The sequence below is a fragment of the Oncorhynchus nerka genome, linkage group LG6 (genome assembly GCF_034236695.1).
Source record: "Oncorhynchus nerka isolate Pitt River linkage group LG6, Oner_Uvic_2.0, whole genome shotgun sequence".
NCBI lineage: Eukaryota > Metazoa > Chordata > Actinopteri > Salmoniformes > Salmonidae > Oncorhynchus > Oncorhynchus nerka.
The window spans coordinates 22,378,259-22,404,574 of NC_088401.1; the positions used below are offsets into that span (position 1 = coordinate 22,378,259).

Here is a 26,316-nt window from a genome sequence, read left to right on the forward strand (position 1 = left end):
AAACTATCAATGGAAACCCATTGAACATACATTTTGTGTGCTACGTAATCGCGCACTGACTTTTATACAGACCAGAGAATCGTTGGTGCCCTTTGGAACATGATTCCATATGTGTTATTTTATAGTTTTGATGTCTGCACTATTATTCTACAATGTAGAAAATAATAAAAATAAAGAAAAACCCTTGAATGAGTAGGTTTGTCCAAACGTTTGACTGGTATAGTACCACGGCTAAGGGCTGTGTCCAGGCACTCTGTGTTGTGCGGTGCATAATAACAGCCTTTAGCTGTGCTATATTGGCCATATACAACACCTCATCGGGCCTTATTGCTTAATAATAAACCTTGCTGAAATGTATCCCCTGCACACAATGCTGCCTTCAATCATAATACTGCATAATAATAAGTTGAGACGTCTTAACCTAGCGGTTAAGAGCATTGGGCTAGTAACTGAAAGGTTACTGGTTCGAACCACCGAGCAGACTAGGTGAAAAATCTGTCTGTTCCATAATTGCACCTGTAAATCGCTCTGGATAAAAGCGTTTGCTAAATGATGTACATTTCATTCGCTGTGGCTTTGTTTAAGCTGTAGCTAGTACCTAGAAATAGTCTACCCCCAGGTAGTTATATGATATGGATGTCATAACGGAAGTTACTAAGACAATGATTAGTCAATCATGGTAAATACACAAACGCACTGTGATTTAACGTTCTTCTCATAATAGAAGATGATATCTACAACTTCATACCTTATTGCATTATCTATGTGTGTTTCTCTTACAATACATCTATTAAGCCTCACCACACCTCAAAAATAAAATTGACCTGATTAATCAATAACATGATTTGATTTTATCTATTTTACAGTTCAACACACACACACACACAGACAGACAGACATACATAATTCAAGTATCATTAGCGTTGCCAGACTTTAATGACCTCTCGTGTATTCATATGTGGACAGGCATTTGTTTGACTTATTCCTCTGCTGGTTTTCAGTGGATTAGTCATTCTGGCTAGGGCTAACGTGTTTAGGGTTGCCATGACAACAGTCAAACTTTGTCAGAGCAATTCACCCATTGATTGCCTTTAGCGTCAGCTAGCTGAGCTGACTCTAGAGGCTCTTTTACCACACATCCCGGCAGGAGAGCAGCAAGAGACAGAGCAGAAAAACTGAGGGGAAGGTCTGGTATATTCAACATTTAATTTAGAAATTGTTGGATTATTTATCCTGTGTTCTTTTCCATTTGTGTGGATGTGCATAGTGAATGTTATGGAAACACTTGAACTACAGTATCCATAGACAGTGCAGCGCATTGTTAGATTTCATATTATCATTATACCTGGCATAGAGCATTAGACAATTGCACAATATAAGTTATTCTAATAATAATTTTCAATGGACAAATGGGTTTATTTGTTAAAACTATGTTGTTCAATACTGCAATAAAGTTGTGCGTAGATCATGTAAAGGTGTAAGATAATTATAGAAAACTGGATCAAATTAAGATCCTACACTTGACTACACCATGTCGTCTAATAGTTTAAAACCCAAAAGTGACTATTAACTAACTCCTCTGCGCTTTAAGATGTGTGACACTCAGAATCTCCAGCCAGTTGAAGTAGTGGACCCTGAGGTGGATGAGGTGTCCGGCATCCCCCCAGCGGAGAAGGTGGATCCAGAGGAGGACGTGTCCAATCCTCCCACAGAGGAAAGCCTTGATGCTGGGGAGACGATGCAGGACAGCCCTGAGGAAGCAAAGAGGGAACCAGAGAACAAGGCCGAGGGAGAGCTAAGCCAGACAACTGCACCCGACCATTCAAATGAGTTAAAACCTCCACTTGTTAGTATACGAAAAGGTACAGTGCAAGTGCAGTGTCTTGCGAAAGTATTCACCCCCCTTGGCATTTTTCCTATTTTGTTGTCTTACAACCTGGAATTAAAATATATTTTTGGGGGGGGTTGTATCATTTGATTTACACAACATGCTTACCACTTTGAAGATGCAATATATTTTTTATTGTGAAACAAACAAGAAATAAGACAACAAAACAGAAAACTTGAGCGTGCATACCTATTCACCCCAGCAAAGTCAATACTTTGCCACAATTACAGCTGCAAGTCTTGGGGGTATGTCTCCATAAGCTTGGAACATCTAGCTACTGGGATTTTTACCCATTCTTCAAAGAAAAACTGCTCCAGCTCCTTCAAGTTGGATGAGTTCCGGTGTACAAAATCTTAAAGTCATACCACTGATTCTCAATTGGATTGAGGTTTGGGCTTTGACTAGGCCATTCCAAGACATTTAAATGTTTCCCCTTAAACCACTTGAGTGTTGCTTTAGCAATATGCTTAGGGTTATTGTCTTGCTGGAAGGTAAACCTCTGTCCCAGTCTCAAATCTCTGGAAGACTGAAACAGGTTTCCCTCAAGAATTTCCTTGTATTTAATTCTGACCAGTTTCCCAGTCCCTGCTGATGAAAAACATCCCAACAGCATGATGCTGCCACCACCATGCTTCACTGTGGGGATGGTGTTCTCGAGGTGATGAGAGGTGTTGGGTTTGCGCCAGACATAGCGTTTTCCTTGATGGCCAAAAAGCTCAATTTTAGTCTCATCTGACCAGGGTACCTTCTTCCATATGTTTGGGGTGTCTCCCACATGTCTTTTGTCGAACACCAAACGTATTTGATTATTTTTTCTTTAAGCAATGGCTTTTTTTCTGGCCACACTTCCGTAAAGCTCAGCTCTGTGGAGAGTATAGCTTAAAGTGGTCCTATGGACAGATACTCCAATCCCCTCTGTGGAGCTTTGCAGCTCCTTCGGGGTTATCCTTGGTCTCTTTGGTGCCTCTCTGATTAATGCCCTTTTTGCCTGGTCTGTGAGTTTTGGTGGGCGGCCCTCTCTTGGCAGGTTTGTTGTATTGACATATTCTTTCCATTTTTAAATAATGGATTTAATGGTGCTCCGTGGGATGTTTAACATTTAGGATATTTTTTTATAACCCAACATTGATCTGTACTTCTCCACAACTTTGTCCCTGACCTGTTTGGATAGCACCTTGGTCTTCATGGTGCCGCATGCTTGATGGTGCCCCTTGCTTAGTGGTGTTGCAGACTCGGGGGCCTTTCAGAACAGGTGTATATATACTGAGATCATGTGACAAATCATGTGTCACTTAGTTTGCACACAGGTGGACTATATTTAACCAATTATGTGACTTGTGGAGTGAATTGGTTGCAACAGGTCTTATTTAGGGGCTTCATAGCATTTATTTAATTTCTTTTTTGAAACAAGTTATTTTTTTAAATTTAATTTAATTTCACTATTTTGTGAATGTCCATTACATGAAATCCAAATAAAAATCTATTTAAATTACAGGTTATAATGCAACAAAATAGGAAAACTACCAAGGGGGATGAATACTTTTGCAAGGCACTGTATATGGGTAGAACTATAGACATACAGGAAGTACAAACACATACCATGCCATACAGTACATATAGACGTGAAGCTCTGATTTTATTGGCCACAAAAATAGACAGTCATGTTTTGCCATATCAACAGACGTGGGTGTGAGTGGACACAGGCGAATAGGAGGTCACAACCCTAAAAGCACCAATCACACGGCATCGGCAGCTCTTCCTTCCTCAACGGCCAGTACAACTGTGAGTATTTACGAAGTCAAGACAGCTGAAAGGGCACAGAGGGTGTTAACCCCTCAGTCATTTTAACTTTTGATGGGCATCAACTGATCAGTTATTCATATCTCACAATATGGGTGAAGTTTCTTAATGTGGAAAACCCTAAACCCCATCTCCCTAAACGAATGTCACAGTAGCTCCGCCAGGTTGTGTTTTCTTTCACTCCCATTCTGTCTGGATGTGGTTAGGTTTCAGGGAAACGGACGATGGTACTCTCCAACGAAGCCAGGAAAGAGATGGCCAAGCAGGCCAGGGCTGCCAAGGATGAGCGTCGGGCCATGCTAGATGCCCGCCACAAGTACCTCATAGCCAAGCTTGTGGACAGTGTGAGCCTGGGGGAGACTGAGGTGGAGGAGGCCTTTATATCGGATGACAAGGTAAGGGGTGGGGGGGGGGATTTGGTCAGACATTCACAAAATGCATCCAAACTCCAATAGTACTAACTGTCATAAACTCTGCTCTAGTTCAATTTGATAGAGGAGTTTTTTGCGCCTAATGGATCAAAGAGGTTGATATTCTTCTATCAAGACATAAAAGTGGTAAACTGACCTTTCTCTTCATTGTCATCATTAAAAAAATGGAGTGAAGAACATCAGTCCTATAATATTACATGATGGTACTTTCCCCATCTCCCTTTTTTCAGCCTTCATCAAACCACCCCACCTGGGCAGACACAGTCAGTTCTACCCCTGGGCAGAAAAAGCTCTTTCTCACCACTGGTACTTCAGAGGTAACGTTTTGCTGCAGAACTGATTGAAGTCTGTGTTGGTTCTACTTCTACTTGAAATCCTTGTCCGGAACTTCTTCCATTTAATAATTATCTCTGACAAAAGTTTCTAGCCCTAAAAGGGGACTTGAATGCCATCATGGCTTTACAAGACACAGTCTGTAATTTTCACATTCTTTCTTTAAAGTATACAGTCCTGCACTCAACACCTTGCAGGCATAGTAATGGGGAAGAACACTCTCCGTGAAATATACCAGAGCCCCCTTCTCCAAACAAGCGTATCAGAACGACCTCATAATTACTAGTTTGGTCATGTTTGTATTACGTTGGTATTGGAGACAGAGCCTCTGCCACTTCTTAAGTATTGATTTCCATGGTATCAGTAAAAAACAAGACTCTTTCTTTGTTTCTCTCATTCAGTCTCATCACCAGACCGTGTGATGTGTTGGCTCTTATGTTTCAGGCCTTACTTGAAAAGTGTTTGTTTTTCTTGAGAACGACAGACAAGGCCATAACGACCGCCAATGTTTCTCAGGTCAGTAAGCCTAGCGTTTCTAGCCACCACTTTAGTGGAACTGTTTACGAATTGTTTCACTGTTTTGCTATTGCTCTTGTACTGCTTGTTTCTTCCAGGAAGTGAATTTTGGAATGCTAGACTGCACTAATGGGAGCATTCTGTACAGTATGGAGAAACTGTTCTCACAAATTATGCTGCCTGCACTCAAGTCTCAAGAGGTAATTCCCTATTGAGTATAATAATGCCCTATCAACATGCATGCTAAGTTGTTCAAAGTAGACAGAATAATCAAACACAACATAACAGGGCGCTGTAGTGAAGCGGGTCGAGAGTTTCATGTTCCTTGGTGTCCACATCACCAACAAACTATCATGGTCCAAACTCACCAAGACAGTCATGAAGAGGGCACGACAACACAGTTTCCCCCTCAGGAGACTGAAAATATTTGGTATAGGTCCCCAGATTCTCAAAAAGTTCTGCAGCTGCACCATCGAGAGCATCTTGACCGGTTGCATCGCCACCTGGTATGGCAACTGAGACCAAGCTTTCTGCCATCAAAGACCTATATACTAGGCGGTGTCAGAGGAAGGCTCCAAAAATTGTCACAGACTCCAGTCATAGACTGTTATCTCTGCTACCGCACGGCAAGCGGTACCGGAGCGCCTAAGTCTAGGTCCAAAAGGCTCCTTAACAACTTCTACCCCCAAGTCATAAGACTCATGAACACTGTATCTGTCACGTCCTGACCATAGAGAGTCCTTATTTTCTATGGTGGAGTAGGTCAGGGCGTGACTGGGGGGTTAGTCTAGTTTATTATTTCTATGTGTGTGTTCTAGTTTTCATGTTTCTATGTTGGTGATTTGTATGATTCCCAATTAGAGGCAGCTGGTAATCGTTGTCTCTAATTGGGGAACATATTTAAGTAGTGTTTGTTCCCACCTGTGTTTGTGGGATATTGTATTTTGAGTAAGTGTATGTAGCACCTCTGTAGTCACGGTTCATGTTAGTTTATTGTTTATTGTTTTTGCTAAGTTTCACTATTCATCAATTATGTGGAACTCAACATTCGCTGCGCCTTGGTCCGTTTCTACAAACGATCGTCACAGTATCCAATGACCACCCAGACTATTTACATGGACCCCCCCCCCCCACACCTTTGTTTTTAGACTACTGCTACTCTGTGTTTATCTATGCATAATCACTTTACCCCCACCTACATTTACATTTACATTTAAGTCATTTAGCAGACGCTCTTATCCAGAGCGACTTACAAATTGGTGCTTTCACCTTATGACATCCAGTGGAATGTACAAATGACCTTGAATAACCTGTACCCCCGCACATTAACTCGGTACCAGTACCCCCTGTATATAGCCTCTATATTAAGTTATTGTGTTACTTTCAATTTAGTAAATATTTTCTTAACTCTGTTTCTTAAACTGCATTGTTTGTATGTAACTATTCAGCGCATGTGACATATACAGTTTGATTTGAACTCTCCTATATATCTCCTCTACTTCAACCCCAATAAATGTTTTGTTCCATCCTCACCAGAATTGGGGCTCCATGAAGGATGGACTTCAGAATGCTCAGATTCAGGACTTCCTGAGTTCAGTGGACAAGTTCATTAGCAACCTCTCCTCTGCCAGACTGAATATGGAGGGAAGGTTCCATCTCCACAGAGTGGACACTGGACAGAGCCTAAGCAGCCTGCTAGGCCCAGCAGACTACACAGCTGCAGGTATAGATGTTACCTAAGTAATGGTTTTGGTGTTTAAGTGTTTGTGTGTGATTAGCGACTGTCCACTCTGTTGTATGTTGTGGGAAATGTATTTATTCTTACGTATTTGCCTGTCATTGTTATGCTGAGCAATTATTCCCCCTTAGGGATTAATACAGTTGATTTAATTTAATTTAATTGGTAGTCCTGTGCAAAGACCCTCTGAAAAATCTATTTGAGTAGAATAGACGATGTATAGTACAGCACATGCACAGGAGGCTGCTGAGGGGAGAACGGCTCAAAATAATGGCTGGAATGGCACAAACGGAATGGCATCAAACACATGGAAACCATGCGTTTGATGTATTTGATACCATTCCCCTGATTCCGCTCCAGCCATTAACACAAGCCCGTCCTCCCCAATAAAGATGCCACCAACCCCCTGTGAGTACATCCTACAAGGGCAGATACTGGACATGAACAAGCATCATAGAGAAATGTCAACGTCAGCGGTACTGCTAAGCTCATACTGCACATGAGAAAATAAATGCTCAAAGTAAGTCTGTAACATAGACAGTTTGTCTCTTCCCTCAAGCCAATAACTCCGAACTGGTGGAGGAGCTGGAGGGAGTTCTCCTTCACTGGGCCCACCAGATCGAACAGGTGCTGACAGAGGGCGAGCAAATGAGGAAGGAGGCCGATGACATAGGGCCCTCTGCTGAACTGGAGCATTGGAAAAGCCGCATGACCACTTTTAACAGGTACCCATACTCACTTGTCATGCCACCCACCAGAAAAATTCCCCCTTTTTCTGACACAAGTGTCAACTCCACACTCAGTCTGTCTCATTACAAAACCTTAGAACATCTGTTACATTTACGTAACTTAGCAGACATTAGGGTCAATTGCCCTGCTCAAGGGCAAGGCCCTTTCGATTACTGGCCCAATGCTCTTAACTGCTAGGTTTCCTGCCTATTCCAATGAATTGTTCTGTTATGCTGGCCAATCTTTTTCTGAATGCTGCATGTCTTGTTTGGTGTGTTGGTTGAGTGCACACTAGTCTATATTGATTGTGATCGATGTTTTCTCAGCTTAATGGATGAGATCAAACGACCCCATGTGAAGAAGGTTATTGGAGTGCTGCAGGTGGCCAAGTCAAAGACACTAAGGACTTGGAGAGAGCTGGTCAGTTTCACTCTCTCTATTTTCTATATACTCTATATGTAAAGGCAAGCATTTATTATCAGTTGCATTCAGTCATTTTGAACATGGATATTTTGAAATCAGGTGTTACTTTTTGGACTAATGCTCATATATGCTTATAATATATATGCATATAATGCTTGAACTGCACCGTTGGTTAAGGGCCAGTAAGTAAGCATTTCTCAGTAAGGTCTACTCTTAATAAATAAAGTTTGATTTGATATCCTGCTACAGAGTACAGTGATTTTTATTGTGCATTTCTCACAGTTCAGTGGGGTTGTGTGGAAGTAAAATCAAGCCCTGTAGACACATAACACAAATCGTATCTGCGGTAGGATGGAAACATCACTGTTGTGGCAAATGAAGCAAAAGACAATATGAAATACCTCTACACGTTGGAGAAGTTCTTTGGCCCACTTGGAAAGTGCACTCCGGTAAGAACTTTGACATCACACAACATTTTATTGGTTGCATTCACATATTCAGCAGATGTTATTGCAGGTGCAGCGTAGTGCTTGTGTTCCTAGCTCCAACAGTGCAGTAATATCTAACAATACACAACAACACACACAAATCTAAAAGTAAAAGAATGGAATTAATAAATATAGAAATATTAGGACGAGCAATGTCGTATTCCGGAGTGTGTGTGTGTGTGTATGTATATATATATACAGTTAATTACATTTTAAAACATACATATAGACTTTATATAGACAGTATGTGATGGGATGTACATACAGTATGTGATGGAATGTACAGACATTATGGACAGTATGTGGTGGGATGTACATACAGTATGTGATGGAATGTACAGACATTATGGACAATATGTGGTGGGATGTACATACAGTATGTGATGAAATGTACAGACATTATGGACAATATGTGATGGGATGAACAGACATTACGGACAGTATATGGTGGGATGAACAGACATTATGGACAGTATGTGGTGGAATGTACAGACATTATGGACAGTATGTGATGGGATGAACAGACATTATGGACAGTATGTGGTGGAATGTACAGACATTATGGACAGTATGTGATGGAATGTACAGACATTATGGACAGTGTATGATGGGATGTACAGACATTATGGACAGTATGTGGTGGGATGTACAGACATTATGGACAGTATGTGGTGGGATGTACAGACATTATGGACAGTATGTGGTGGGATGAACAGACATTATGGACAGTATGTGATGGAATGTACAGACATTATGGACAGTATGTGGTGGGATGTACAGACATTATGGACAGTATGTGATGGAATGTACAGACATTATGGACAGTATGTGGTGGGATGTACAGACATTATGGACAGTATGTGATGGAATGTACAGACATTATGGACAGTATGTGATGGAATGTACAGACATTATGGACAGTATTTGGTGGGATGTACATACAGTATGTGGTGGAATGTACAGACATTATGGACAGTATTTGGTGGGATGTACATACAGTATGTGATGGAATGTACAGACATTATGGACAGTATGTGGTGGAATGTACAGACATTATGGACAGTATGTGGTGGAATGTACAGACATTATGGACAGTATGTGATGGAATGTACAGACATTATGGACAGTATGTGGTGGGATGTACAGACATTATGGACAGTATGTGATGGAATGTACAGACATTATGGACAGTATGTGGTGGGATGTACAGACATTATGGACAGTATGTGATGGAATGTACAGACATTATGGACATTATGGAATGTACAGACATATGGACAGTATTTGGTGGGATGTACATACAGTATGTGGTGGAATGTACAGACATTATGGACAGTATTTGGTGGGATGTACATACAGTATGTGATGGAATGTACAGACATTATGGACAGTATGTGGTGGAATGTACAGACATTATGGACAGTATGTGGTGGAATGTACAGACATTATGGACAGTATTTGGTGGGATGTACATACAGTATGTGATGGAATGTACAGACATTATGGACAGTATGTGGTGGGATGTACACACATTATGGACAGTATGTGATGGGATGAACAGACATTATGGACAGTATGTGGTGGGATGTACATACATTATGGACAGTATGTGGTGGAATGTACAGACATTATGGACAGTATGTGGTGGAATGTACAGACATTATGGACAGTATGTGATGGAATGTACAGACATTATGGACAGTATGTGGTGGGATGTACAGACATTATGGACAGTATGTGATGGAATGTACAGACATTATGGACAGTATGTGGTGGAATGTACATACATTATGGACAGTATGTGGTGGAATGTACAGACATTATGGACAGTATGTGGTGGGATGTACAGACATTATGGACAGTATGTGGTGGAATGTACATACATTATGGACAGTATGTGGTGGAATGTACAGACATTATGGACAGTGTGTGGTGGGATGTACATACATTATGGACAGTATGTGGTGGGATGTACAGACATTATGGACAGTATGTGGTGGGATGTACAGACATTATGGACAGTATGTGGTGGGATGTACAGACATTATGGACAGTGTGTGGTGGGATGTACATACATTATGGACAGTATGTGGTGGGATGTACAGACATTATGGACAGTATGTGGTGGGATGTACATGCAGTATGTGATGGAATGTACAGACATTATGGACAGTATGTGGTGGGATGTACATACATTACGGACAGTATGTGATGGAATGTACAGACATTATGGACAGTGTGTGATGGAATGTACAGACATTATGGACAGCATGTGGTGGGATGTACAGACATTATGGACAGTATGTGGTGGGATGTACATACATTATGGACAGTATGTGGTGGGATGTACATACATTATGGACAGTATGTGATGGAATGTACAGACATTATGGACAGTATGTGGTGGGATGTACAGACATTATGGACAGTATGTGATGGAATGTACAGACATTATGGACAGTATGTGATGGAATGTACAGACATTATGGACAGTATGTGGTGGGATGTACATACATTATGGACAGTATGTGGTGGAATGTACATACAGTATGTGATGGGATGTACAGACATTATGGACAGTATGTGATGGGATGTACAGACATTATGGACAGTATGTGGTGGGATGTACATACAGTATGTGATGGGATGTACAGACATTATGGACAGTATGTGGTGGAATGTACATACAGTATGTGATGGGATGTACAGACATTATGGACAGTATGTGATGGGATGTACAGACATTATGGACAGTATGTGGTGGGATGTACATACATTATGGACAGTATGTGGTGGGATGTACAGACATTATGGACAGTATGTGATGGGATGTACAGACATTATGGACAGTATGTGGTGGGATGTACAGACATTATGGACAGTATGTGATGGGATGTACATACAGTATGTGATGGAATGTACAGACATTATGGACAGTATGTGGTGGGATGTACAGACATTATGGACAGTATGTGGTGGAATGTACATACAGTATGTGATGGGATGTACAGACATTATGGACAGTATGTGATGGGATGTACATACAGTATGTGATGGAATGTACAGACATGGACAGTATGTGGTGGGATGTACAGACATTATGGACAGTATGTGGTGGAATGTACATACAGTATGTGATGGGATGTACAGACATTATGGACAGTATGTGATGGGATGTACAGACATTATGGACAGTATGTGGTGGGATGTACAGACATTATGGACAGTATGTGATGGGATGTACATACAGTGTGTGATGGAATGTACAGACATTATGGACAGTATGTGGTGGGATGTACATACAGTATGTGATGGAATGTACAGACATTATGGACAGTATGTGGTGGGATGTACATACAGTATGTGGTGGAATGTACAGACATTATGGACAGTATGTGGTGGGATGTACATACAGTATGTGATGGAATGTACAGACATTATGGACATTATGTGGTGGGATGTACATACAGTATGTGATGGAATGTACAGACATTATGGACAGTATGTGGTGGGATGTACAGACATTATGGACAGTATGTGATGGGATGTACATACAGTATGTGATGGAATGTACAGACATTATGGACAGTATGTGGTGGGATGTACATACAGTATGTGGTGGGATGTACAGACATTATGGACAGTGTGTGGTGGGATGTACAGACATTATGGACAGTATATGGTGGGATGAACAGACATTATGGACAGTATGGTGGGATGAACAGACATTATGGACAGTATGTGATGGAATGTACAGACATTATGGACAGTATGTGGTGGGATGAACAGACATTATGGACAGTGTGTGGTGGGATGTACAGACATTATGGACAGTATATGGTGGGATGAACAGACATTATGGACAGTATGTGGTGGGATGAACAGACATTATGGACAGTATGTGGTGGGATGTACAGACATTATGGACAGTGTGTGATGGAATGTACAGACATTATGGACAGTATGTGGTGGGATGAACAGACATTATGGACAGTGTGTGGTGGGATGAACAGACATTATGGACAGTGTGTGGTGGGATGAACAGACATTATGGACAGTGTGTGATGGAATGTACAGACATTATGGACAGTATGTGGTGGGATGTACATACAGTATGTGATGGAATGTACAGACATTATGGACAGTATGTGGTGGGATGTACATACAGTATGTGGTGGGATGTACAGACATTATGGACAGTGTGTGGTGGGATGTACAGACATTATGGACAGTATATGGTGGGATGAACAGACATTATGGACAGTATATGGTGGGATGAACAGACATTATGGACAGTATGTGATGGAATGTACAGACATTTTGGACAGTATGTGGTGGGATGAACAGACATTATGGACAGTGTGTGGTGGGATGTACAGACATTATGGACAGTATATGGTGGGATGAACAGACATTATGGACAGTATGTGGTGGGATGAACAGACATTATGGACAGTATGTGGTGGGATGTACAGACATTATGGACAGTATATGGTGGGATGAACAGACATTATGGACAGTATGTGGTGGGATGAACAGACATTATGGACAGTATGTGGTGGGATGTACATACATTATGGACAGTATGTGGTGGAATGTACATACAGTATGTGATGGGATGTACAGACATTATGGACAGTATGTGATGGGATGTACAGACATTATGGACAGTATGTGGTGGGATGTACATACAGTATGTGATGGGATGTACAGACATTATGGACAGTATGTGGTGGAATGTACATACAGTATGTGATGGGATGTACAGACATTATGGACAGTATGTGATGGGATGTACAGACATTATGGACAGTATGTGGTGGGATGTACATACATTATGGACAGTATGTGGTGGGATGTACATACAGTATGTGATGGGATGTACAGACATTATGGACAGTATGTGATGGGATGTACAGACATTATGGACAGTATGTGGTGGGATGTACAGACATTATGGACAGTATGTGATGGGATGTACATACAGTATGTGATGGAATGTACAGACATTATGGACAGTATGTGGTGGGATGTACAGACATTATGGACAGTATGTGGTGGAATGTACATACAGTATGTGATGGGATGTACAGACATTATGGACAGTATGTGATGGGATGTACATACAGTATGTGATGGAATGTACAGACATGGACAGTATGTGGTGGGATGTACAGACATTATGGACAGTATGTGGTGGAATGTACATACAGTATGTGATGGGATGTACAGACATTATGGACAGTATGTGATGGGATGTACAGACATTATGGACAGTATGTGGTGGGATGTACAGACATTATGGACAGTATGTGATGGGATGTACATACAGTATGTGGTGGAATGTACAGACATTATGGACAGTATGTGGTGGGATGTACATACAGTATGTGATGGAATGTACAGACATTATGGACATTATGTGGTGGGATGTACATACAGTATGTGATGGAATGTACAGACATTATGGACAGTATGTGGTGGGATGTACAGACATTATGGACAGTATGTGATGGGATGTACATACAGTATGTGATGGAATGTACAGACATTATGGACAGTATGTGGTGGGATGTACATACAGTATGTGGTGGGATGTACAGACATTATGGACAGTGTGTGGTGGGATGTACAGACATTATGGACAGTATATGGTGGGATGAACAGACATTATGGACAGTATATGGTGGGATGGAACAGACATTATGGACAGTATGTGATGGAATGTACAGACATTATGGACAGTATGTGGTGGGATGAACAGACATTATGGACAGTGTGTGTTGGGATGTACAGACATTATGGACAGTATATGGTGGGATGAACAGACATTATGGACAGTATGTGGTGGGATGAACAGACATTATGGACAGTATGTGGTGGGATGTACAGACATTATGGACAGTGTGTGATGGAATGTACAGACATTATGGACAGTATGTGGTGGGATGAACAGACATTATGGACAGTGTGTGGTGGGATGAACAGACATTATGGACAGTGTGTGGTGGGATGAACAGACATTATGGACAGTGTGTGATGGAATGTACGGACATTATGGACAGTATGTGGTGGAATGTACAGACATTATGGACAGTATGTGGTGGGATGAACAGACATTATGGACAGTATGTGGTGGAATGTACAGACATTATGGACAGTGTGTGATGGAATGTACAGACATTATGGACAGTATGTGGTGGGATGAACAGACATTATGGACAGTATGTGGTGGAATGTACAGACATTATGGACAGTATGTGGTGGGATGTACAGACATTATGGACAGTATGTGGTGGGATGTACAGACATTATGGACAGTGTGTGGTGGGATGTACAGACATTATGGACAGTGTGTGATGGAATGTACAGACATTATGGACAGTATGTGGTGGGATGAACAGACATTATGGACAGTATGTGGTGGAATGTACAGACATTATGGACAGTATGTGGTGGGATGTACAGACATTATGGACAGTATGTGGTGGGATGTACAGACATTATGGACATTGTGTGGTGGGATGTACAGACATTATGGACAGTGTGTGATGGAATGTGCAGACATTATGGACAGTATGTGGTGGGATGTACAGACATTATGGACAGTATGTGATGGGATGTACAGACATTATGGACAGTATGTGGTGGGATGTACAGACATTATGGACAGTATGTGATGGGATGTACATACAGTGTGTGATGGAATGTACAGACATTATGGACAGTATGTGGTGGGATGTACATACAGTATGTGATGGAATGTACAGACATTATGGACAGTATGTGGTGGGATGTACATACAGTATGTGGTGGAATGTACAGACATTATGGACAGTATGTGGTGGGATGTACATACAGTATGTGATGGAATGTACAGACATTATGGACAGTATGTGGTGGGATGTACATACAGTATGTGATGGAATGTACAGACATTATGGACAGTATGTGGTGGGATGTACAGACATTATGGACAGTATGTGATGGGATGTACATACAGTATGTGATGGAATGTACAGACATTATGGACAGTATGTGGTGGGATGTACATACAGTATGTGGTGGGATGTACAGACATTATGGACAGTGTGTGGTGGGATGTACAGACATTATGGACAGTATATGGTGGGATGAACAGACATTATGGACAGTATGTGATGGAATGTACAGACATTATGGACAGTATGTGGTGGGATGAACAGACATTATGGACAGTGTGTGGTGGGATGTACAGACATTATGGACAGTATATGGTGGGATGAACAGACATTATGGACAGTATGTGGTGGGATGAACAGACATTATGGACAGTATGTGGTGGGATGTACAGACATTATGGACAGTGTGTGATGGAATGTACAGACATTATGGACAGTATGTGGTGGGATGAACAGACATTATGGACAGTGTGTGGTGGGATGAACAGACATTATGGACAGTGTGTGGTGGGATGAACAGACATTATGGACAGTGTGTGATGGAATGTACAGACATTATGGACAGTATGTGGTGGAATGTACAGACATTATGGACAGTATGTGGTGGGATGAACAGACATTATGGACAGTATGTGGTGGAATGTACAGACATTTTGGACAGTGTGTGATGGAATGTACAGACATTATGGACAGTGTGTGGTGGAATGTACAGACATTATGGACAGTATGTGGTGGGATGTACAGACATTATGGACAGTGTGTGATGGAATGTACAGACATTATGGACAGTGTGTGGTGGAATGTACAGACATTATGGACAGTATGTGGTGGGATGTACAGACAGTATGTGATGGAATGTACAGACATTATGGACAGTATGTGATGGAATGTACAGACATTATGGACAGTGTGTGGTGGAATGTACAGACATTATGGACAGTATGTGGTGGGATGTACAGACATTATGGACAGTATGTGATGGGATGTACATACAGTGTGTGATGGAATGTACAGACATTATGGACAGTATGTGGTGGGATGTACATACAGTATGTGATGGAATGTACAGACATTATGGACAGTATGTGGTGGGTTGTACATACAGTATGTGGTGGAATGTACAGACATTATGGACAGTATGTGGTGGGATGTACATACAGTATGTGATGGAATGTACAGACATTATGGACAGTATGTGGTGGGATGTACATACAGTATGTGATGGAATGTACAGACATTATGGACAGTATGTGGTGGGATGTACAGACATTATGGACAGTATGTGATGGGATGTACATACAGTATGTGATGGAATGTACAGACATTATGCACAGTATGTGGTGGGATGTACATACAGTATGTGGTGGGATGTACAGACATTATGGACAGTGTGTGGTGGGATGTACAGACATTATGGACAGTATATGGTGGGATGAACAGACATTATGGACAGTATGTGATGGAATGTACAGACATTATGGACAGTATGTGGTGGGATGAACAGACATTATGGACAGTGTGTGGTGGGATGTACAGACATTATGGACAGTATATGGTGGGATGAACAGACATTATGGACAGTATGTGGTGGGATGAACAGACATTATGGACAGTATGTGGTGGGATGTACAGACATTATGGACAGTGTGTGATGGAATGTACAGACATTATGGACAGTATGTGGTGGGATGAACAGACATTATGGACAGTATGTGATGGAATGTACAGACATTATGGACAGTATGTGGTGGGATGAACAGACATTATGGACAGTGTGTGGTGGGATGAACAGACATTATGGACAGTGTGTGGTGGGATGAACAGACATTATGGACAGTATGTGGTGGGATGTACAGACATTATGGACATTGTGTGGTGGGATGTACAGACATTATGGACAGTGTGTGATGGAATGTGCAGACATTATGGACAGTATGTGGTGGGATGTACAGACATTATGGACAGTATGTGATGGGATGTACAGACATTATGGACAGTATGTGGTGGGATGTACAGACATTATGGACAGTATGTGATGGGATGTACATACAGTGTGTGATGGAATGTACAGACATTATGGACAGTATGTGGTGGGATGTACATACAGTATGTGATGGAATGTACAGACATTATGGACAGTATGTGGTGGGATGTACATACAGTATGTGGTGGAATGTACAGACATTATGGACAGTATGTGGTGGGATGTACATACAGTATGTGATGGAATGTACAGACATTATGGACAGTATGTGGTGGGATGTACATACAGTATGTGATGGAATGTACAGACATTATGGACAGTATGTGGTGGGATGTACAGACATTATGGACAGTATGTGATGGGATGTACATACAGTATGTGATGGAATGTACAGACATTATGGACAGTATGTGGTGGGATGTACATACAGTATGTGGTGGGATGTACAGACATTATGGACAGTGTGTGGTGGGATGTACAGACATTATGGACAGTATATGGTGGGATGAACAGACATTATGGACAGTATGTGATGGAATGTACAGACATTATGGACAGTATGTGGTGGGATGAACAGACATTATGGACAGTGTGTGGTGGGATGTACAGACATTATGGACAGTATATGGTGGGATGAACAGACATTATGGACAGTATGTGGTGGGATGAACAGACATTATGGACAGTATGTGGTGGGATGTACAGACATTATGGACAGTGTGTGATGGAATGTACAGACATTATGGACAGTATGTGGTGGGATGAACAGACATTATGGACAGTGTGTGGTGGGATGAACAGACATTATGGACAGTGTGTGATGGAATGTACAGACATTATGGACAGTATGTGATGGGATGTACATACAGTATGTGGTGGAATGTACAGACATTATGGACAGTATGTGGTGGGATGTACATACAGTATGTGATGGAATGTACAGACATTATGGACATTATGTGGTGGGATGTACATACAGTATGTGATGGAATGTACAGACATTATGGACAGTATGTGGTGGGATGTACAGACATTATGGACAGTATGTGATGGGATGTACATACAGTATGTGATGGAATGTACAGACATTATGGACAGTATGTGGTGGGATGTACATACAGTATGTGGTGGGATGTACAGACATTATGGACAGTGTGTGGTGGGATGTACAGACATTATGGACAGTATATGGTGGGATGAACAGACATTATGGACAGTATATGGTGGGATGAACAGACATTATGGACAGTATGTGATGGAATGTACAGACATTATGGACAGTATGTGGTGGGATGAACAGACATTATGGACAGTGTGTGGTGGGATGTACAGACATTATGGACAGTATATGGTGGGATGAACAGACATTATGGACAGTATGTGGTGGGATGAACAGACATTATGGACAGTATGTGGTGGGATGTACAGACATTATGGACAGTGTGTGATGGAATGTACAGACATTATGGACAGTATGTGGTGGGATGAACAGACATTATGGACAGTGTGTGGTGGGATGAACAGACATTATGGACAGTGTGTGGTGGGATGAACAGACATTATGGACAGTGTGTGATGGAATGTACGGACATTATGGACAGTATGTGGTGGAATGTACAGACATTATGGACAGTATGTGGTGGGATGAACAGACATTATGGACAGTATGTGGTGGAATGTACAGACATTATGGACAGTGTGTGATGGAATGTACAGACATTATGGACAGTATGTGGTGGGATGAACAGACATTATGGACAGTATGTGGTGGAATGTACAGACATTATGGACAGTATGTGGTGGGATGTACAGACATTATGGACAGTATGTGGTGGGATGTACAGACATTATGGACAGTGTGTGGTGGGATGTACAGACATTATGGACAGTGTGTGATGGAATGTACAGACATTATGGACAGTATGTGGTGGGATGAACAGACATTATGGACAGTATGTGGTGGAATGTACAGACATTATGGACAGTATGTGGTGGGATGTACAGACATTATGGACAGTATGTGGTGGGATGTACAGACATTATGGACAGTGTGTGGTGGGATGTACAGACATTATGGACAGTGTGTGATGGAATGTACAGACATTATGGACAGTATGTGGTGGGATGTACAGACATTATGGACAGTATGTGATGGGATGTACAGACATTATGGACAGTATGTGGTGGGATGTACAGACATTATGGACAGTATGTGATGGGATGTACATACAGTGTGTGATGGAATGTACAGACATTATGGACAGTATGTGGTGGGATGTACATACAGTATGTGATGGAATGTACAGACATTATGGACAGTATGTGGTGGGATGTACATACAGTATGTGGTGGAATGTACAGACATTATGGACAGTATGTGGTGGGATGTACATACAGTATGTGATGGAATGTACAGACATTATGGACAGTATGTGGTGGGATGTACATACAGTATGTGATGGAATGTACAGACATTATGGACAGTATGTGGTGGGATGTACAGACATTATGGACAGTATGTGATGGGATGTACATACAGTATGTGATGGAATGTACAGACATTATGGACAGTATGTGGTGGGATGTACATACAGTATGTGGTGGGATGTACAGACATTATGGACAGTGTGTGGTGGGATGTACAGACATTATGGACAGTATATGGTGGGATGAACAGACATTATGGACAGTATGTGATGGAATGTACAGACATTATGGACAGTATGTGGTGGGATGAACAGACATTATGGACAGTGTGTGGTGGGATGTACAGACATTATGGACAGTATATGGTGGGATGAACAGACATTATGGACAGTATGTGGTGGGATGAACAGACATTATGGACAGTATGTGGTGGGATGTACAGACATTATGGACAGTGTGTGATGGAATGTACAGACATTATGGACAGTATGTGGTGGGATGAACAGACATTATGGACAGTGTGTGGTGGGATGAACAGACATTATGGACAGTGTGTGGTGGGATGAACAGACATTATGGACAGTGTGTGATGGAATGTACAGACATTATGGACAGTATGTGGTGGAATGTACAGACATTATGGACAGTATGTGGTGGGATGAACAGACATTATGGACAGTATGTGGTGGAATGTACAGACATTTGGACAGTGTGTGATGGAATGTACAGACATTATGGACAGTGTGTGGTGGAATGTACAGACATTATGGACAGTATGTGGTGGGATGTACAGACATTATGGACAGTGTGTGATGGAATGTACAGACATTATGGACAGTGTGTGGTGGAATGTACAGACATTATGGACAGTATGTGGTGGGATGTACAGACAGTATGTGATGGAATGTACAGACATTATGGACAGTATGTGATGGAATGTACAGACATTATGGACAGTGTGTGGTGGAATGTACAGACATTATGGACAGTATGTGGTGGGATGTACAGACATTATGGACAGTATGTGATGGGATGTACATACAGTGTGTGATGGAATGTACAGACATTATGGACAGTATGTGGTGGGATGTACATACAGTATGTGATGGAATGTACAGACATTATGGACAGTATGTGGTGGGTTGTACATACAGTATGTGGTGGAATGTACAGACATTATGGACAGTATGTGGTGGGATGTACATACAGTATGTGATGGAATGTACAGACATTATGGACAGTATGTGGTGGGATGTACATACAGTATGTGATGGAATGTACAGACATTATGGACAGTATGTGGTGGGATGTACAGACATTATGGACAGTATGTGATGGGATGTACATACAGTATGTGATGGAATGTACAGACATTATGCACAGTATGTGGTGGGATGTACATACAGTATGTGGTGGGATGTACAGACATTATGGACAGTGTGTGGTGGGATGTACAGACATTATGGACAGTATATGGTGGGATGAACAGACATTATGGACAGTATGTGATGGAATGTACAGACATTATGGACAGTATGTGGTGGGATGAACAGACATTATGGACAGTGTGTGGTGGGATGTACAGACATTATGGACAGTATATGGTGGGATGAACAGACATTATGGACAGTATGTGGTGGGATGAACAGACATTATGGACAGTATGTGGTGGGATGTACAGACATTATGGACAGTGTGTGATGGAATGTACAGACATTATGGACAGTATGTGGTGGGATGAACAGACATTATGGACAGTATGTGATGGAATGTACAGACATTATGGACAGTATGTGGTGGGATGAACAGACATTATGGACAGTGTGTGGTGGGATGAACAGACATTATGGACAGTGTGTGGTGGGATGAACAGACATTATGGACAGTATGTGGTGGGATGTACAGACATTATGGACATTGTGTGGTGGGATGTACAGACATTATGGACAGTGTGTGATGGAATGTGCAGACATTATGGACAGTATGTGGTGGGATGTACAGACATTATGGACAGTATGTGATGGGATGTACAGACATTATGGACAGTATGTGGTGGGATGTACAGACATTATGGACAGTATGTGATGGGATGTACATACAGTGTGTGATGGAATGTACAGACATTATGGACAGTATGTGGTGGGATGTACAGTATGTGATGGAATGTACAGACATTATGGACAGTATGTGGTGGGATGTACATACAGTATGTGGTGGAATGTACAGACATTATGGACAGTATGTGGTGGGATGTACATACAGTATGTGATGGAATGTACAGACATTATGGACAGTATGTGGTGGGATGTACATACAGTATGTGATGGAATGTACAGACATTATGGACAGTATGTGGTGGGATGTACAGACATTATGGACAGTATGTGATGGGATGTACATACAGTATGTGATGGAATGTACAGACATTATGGACAGTATGTGGTGGGATGTACATACAGTATGTGGTGGGATGTACAGACATTATGGACAGTGTGTGGTGGGATGTACAGACATTATGGACAGTATATGGTGGGATGAACAGACATTATGGACAGTATGTGATGGAATGTACAGACATTATGGACAGTATGTGGTGGGATGAACAGACATTATGGACAGTGTGTGGTGGGATGTACAGACATTATGGACAGTATATGGTGGGATGAACAGACATTATGGACAGTATGTGGTGGGATGAACAGACATTATGGACAGTATGTGGTGGGATGTACAGACATTATGGACAGTGTGTGATGGAATGTACAGACATTATGGACAGTATGTGGTGGGATGAACAGACATTATGGACAGTGTGTGGTGGGATGAACAGACATTATGGACAGTGTGTGATGGAATGTACAGACATTATGGACAGTATGTGGTGGAATGTACAGACATTATGGACAGTATGTGGTGGGATGAACAGACATTATGGACAGTATGTGGTGGAATGTACAGACATTATGGACAGTGTGTGATGGAATGTACAGACATTATGGACAGTGTGTGGTGGAATGTACAGACATTATGGACAGTATGTGGTGGGATGTACAGACATTATGGACAGTGTGTGATGGAATGTACAGACATTATGGACAGTGTGTGGTGGAATGTACAGACATTATGGACAGTATGTGGTGGGATGTACAGACAGTATGTGATGGAATGTACAGACATTATGGACAGTATGTGATGGAATGTACAGACATTATGGACAGTGTGTGGTGGAATGTACAGACATTATGGACAGTATGTGGTGGGATGTACAGACATTATGGACAGTATGTGATGGGATGTACATACAGTGTGTGATGGAATGTACAGACATTATGGACAGTATGTGGTGGGATGTACATACAGTATGTGATGGAATGTACAGACATTATGGACAGTATGTGGTGGGTTGTACATACAGTATGTGGTGGAATGTACAGACATTATGGACAGTATGTGGTGGGATGTACATACAGTATGTGATGGAATGTACAGACATTATGGACAGTATGTGGTGGGATGTACATACAGTATGTGATGGAATGTACAGACATTATGGACAGTATGTGGTGGGATGTACAGACATTATGGACAGTATGTGATGGGATGTACATACAGTATGTGATGGAATGTACAGACATTATGCACAGTATGTGGTGGGATGTACATACAGTATGTGGTGGGATGTACAGACATTATGGACAGTGTGTGGTGGGATGTACAGACATTATGGACAGTATATGGTGGGATGAACAGACATTATGGACAGTATGTGATGGAATGTACAGACATTATGGACAGTATGTGGTGGGATGAACAGACATTATGGACAGTGTGTGGTGGGATGTACAGACATTATGGACAGTATATGGTGGGATGAACAGACATTATGGACAGTATGTGGTGGGATGAACAGACATTATGGACAGTATGTGGTGGGATGTACAGACATTATGGACAGTGTGTGATGGAATGTACAGACATTATGGACAGTAGGTGGTGGGATGAACAGACATTATGGACAGTATGTGATGGAATGTACAGACATTATGGACAGTATGTGGTGGGATGAACAGACATTATGGACAGTGTGTGGTGGGATGAACATACATTATGGACAGTGTGTGGTGGGATGAACAGACATTATGGACAGTGTGTGATGGAATGTACAGACATTATGGACAGTATGTGGTGGAATGTACAGACATTATGGACAGTATGTGGTGGGATGAACAGACATTATGGACAGTATGTGGTGGAATGTACAGACATTATGGACAGTGTGTGATGGAATGTACAGACATTATGGACAGTGTGTGGTGGAATGTACAGACATTATGGACAGTATGTGGTGGGATGTACAGACATTATGGACAGTGTGTGATGGAATGTACAGACATTATGGACAGTGTGTGGTGGAATGTACAGACATTATGGACAGTATGTGGTGGGATGTACAGACATTATGGACAGTGTGTGGTGGGATGTACAGACATTATGGACAGTGTGTGATGGAATGTGCAGACATTATGGACAGTATGTGGTGGGATGTACAGACATTATGGACAGTGTGTGATGGAATGTACAGACATTATGGACAGTGTGTGATGGAATGTACATACATTATGTGATGGGATGTACATACATTATGGACAGTGTGTGATGGAATGTACATACATTATGTGATGGGATGTACATACATTATGGACAGTATGTGATGGGATGTACATACATTATGGACAGTGTGTGATGGAATGTACATACATTATGGACAGTATGTGGTGGGATGTATAGACATTATGGACAGTATGTGGTGGGATGTACATACAGTATGTGATGGAATGTACAGACATTATGGACAGTATGTGGTGGGATGTACATACAGTATGTGATGGAATGTACAGACATTATGGACAGTATGTTGTGGGATGTACATACAGTATGTGATGGAATGTACAGACATTATGGACAGTATGTTGTGGGATGTACATACAGTATGTGATGGAATGTACAGACATTATGGACAGTATGTGGTGGGATGTACATACAGTATGTGATGGAATGTACAGACATTATGGACAGTATGTGGTGGGATGTACATACAGTATGTGATGGAATGTACAGACATTATGGACAGTATGTGATGGGATGTACATACAGTATGTGATGGAATGTACAGACATTATGGACAGTATGTGGTGGGATGTACATACAGTATGTGATGGAATGTACAGACATTATGGACAGTATGTGGATAGAATGTGTAGTATATCTGAGGAATAGTATATGTACAGCAATAGTTAAATAGGGTGGCCTTGACTAGAATACAGTTTTTACATGTGAAATAGGTAAAACAGTATGTAAACATTATTAAAGTGTGTTTCATGTCTATGTACATAGGGCAGCAGCCTCTAGAGTAACCGGGTGGTAGCCGGCTAGTGACAGTGACTAATTCAGGGCAGGGTACCGTGTGGAGGCTGGCTAGTGACAGTGACTAAGTTCAGGGCAGGGTACTGTGTGGAGGCTGGCTAGTGACAGTGACTAAGTTCAGGGCAGGGTACTGTGTGGAGGCTGGCTAGTGACAGTGACTAAGTTCAGGGCAGGGTACCGTGTGGAGGCTGGCTAGTGATAGTGACTAAGTTCAGGGCAGAGTACCGTGTGGAGGCTGGCTAGTGACAGTGACTAAGTTCAGGGCAGGGTACCGTGTGGAGGCTGGCTAGTGACAGTGACTAAGTTCAGGGCAGGGTACCGTGTGGAGGCTGGCTAGTGATAGTGACTAAGTTCAGGGCAGGGTACCGTGTGGAGGCTGGCTAGTGATAGTGACTAAGTTCAGGGCAGGGTACCGTATGGAGGCTGGCTAGTGACAGTGACTAAGTTCAGGGCAGGGTACCGTGTGGAGGCTGGCTAGTGATAGTGACTAAGTTCAGGGCAGGGTACCGTATGGAGGCTGGCTAGTGATAGCTATTTAACAGTCTAATGGCTAAGGGATGAAATCTGTTTTTCAGTGATATCAGGGTGGGTGGAAATATGCAATAAGACTATATATTCTGAGAGCTTCTAAGGCTAGAAATTCTAATGCTTATGACTTTAACCATTCAGATGAATGATTTTGCAAAGTGCAAACAGTCCTCACAGCCTTAGCTCATGTATGTTTATATGCAGATCCTTGGAACTGTGCATACCACAAACAAACAGAGGACAATACTAAAACGCTGCACCTGTATGTGTACGACCAATTAGACAAGACCTGTCACTGTTTATTACCTCTTCTAGACGACCATGTTGGAACACATTCCCAGACTGATGAACAGCATCCGTATGATCCACAGCATCTCCCAGTACTACAATACCTCAGAGAGAATGACCTCTCTCTTTGTCAAGGTCACCAACCAGATGATTACAACCTGCAAGGCCTACCTATGCCAGGATGTGGCCAAGGTCTGGGATCATGACAGGTATTTATCCGGATATAATCATATATGTGATCACTGAAGGAATTTAACCCACAGCCTAGGCATTGCTAGCAGCACACTCTTAGCAAATGAGCCACACAGCTGGCTTTCATCCTCCCTGGTACAAAATCAATGATGCTCTGCAATTTTTCTGGTCTGCTGAAGTTAACAT

At 41.8% G+C, this 26,316-nt stretch overlaps 1 protein-coding gene across 1 annotated transcript in view; it reads left to right on the forward strand.

Annotated features, from left to right (window-relative positions):
• The first annotated feature begins 1,591 nt into the window (after positions 1-1,591).
• The window catches only part of LOC115131042 (dynein axonemal heavy chain 5-like), a 90,895-nt gene continuing 66,170 nt past the window's right edge, over positions 1,592-26,316 (forward strand). The window contains 12 exon segments of the mRNA XM_029662659.2: positions 1,592-1,862; positions 3,570-3,685; positions 3,895-4,083; positions 4,171-4,245; positions 4,350-4,436; positions 4,897-4,968; positions 5,067-5,168; positions 6,505-6,691; positions 7,266-7,431; positions 7,762-7,855; positions 8,209-8,307; positions 25,966-26,147. Of these exon segments, the coding sequence (XP_029518519.2) occupies positions 1,592-1,862; positions 3,570-3,685; positions 3,895-4,083; positions 4,171-4,245; positions 4,350-4,436; positions 4,897-4,968; positions 5,067-5,168; positions 6,505-6,691; positions 7,266-7,431; positions 7,762-7,855; positions 8,209-8,307; positions 25,966-26,147 (1,640 nt within the window).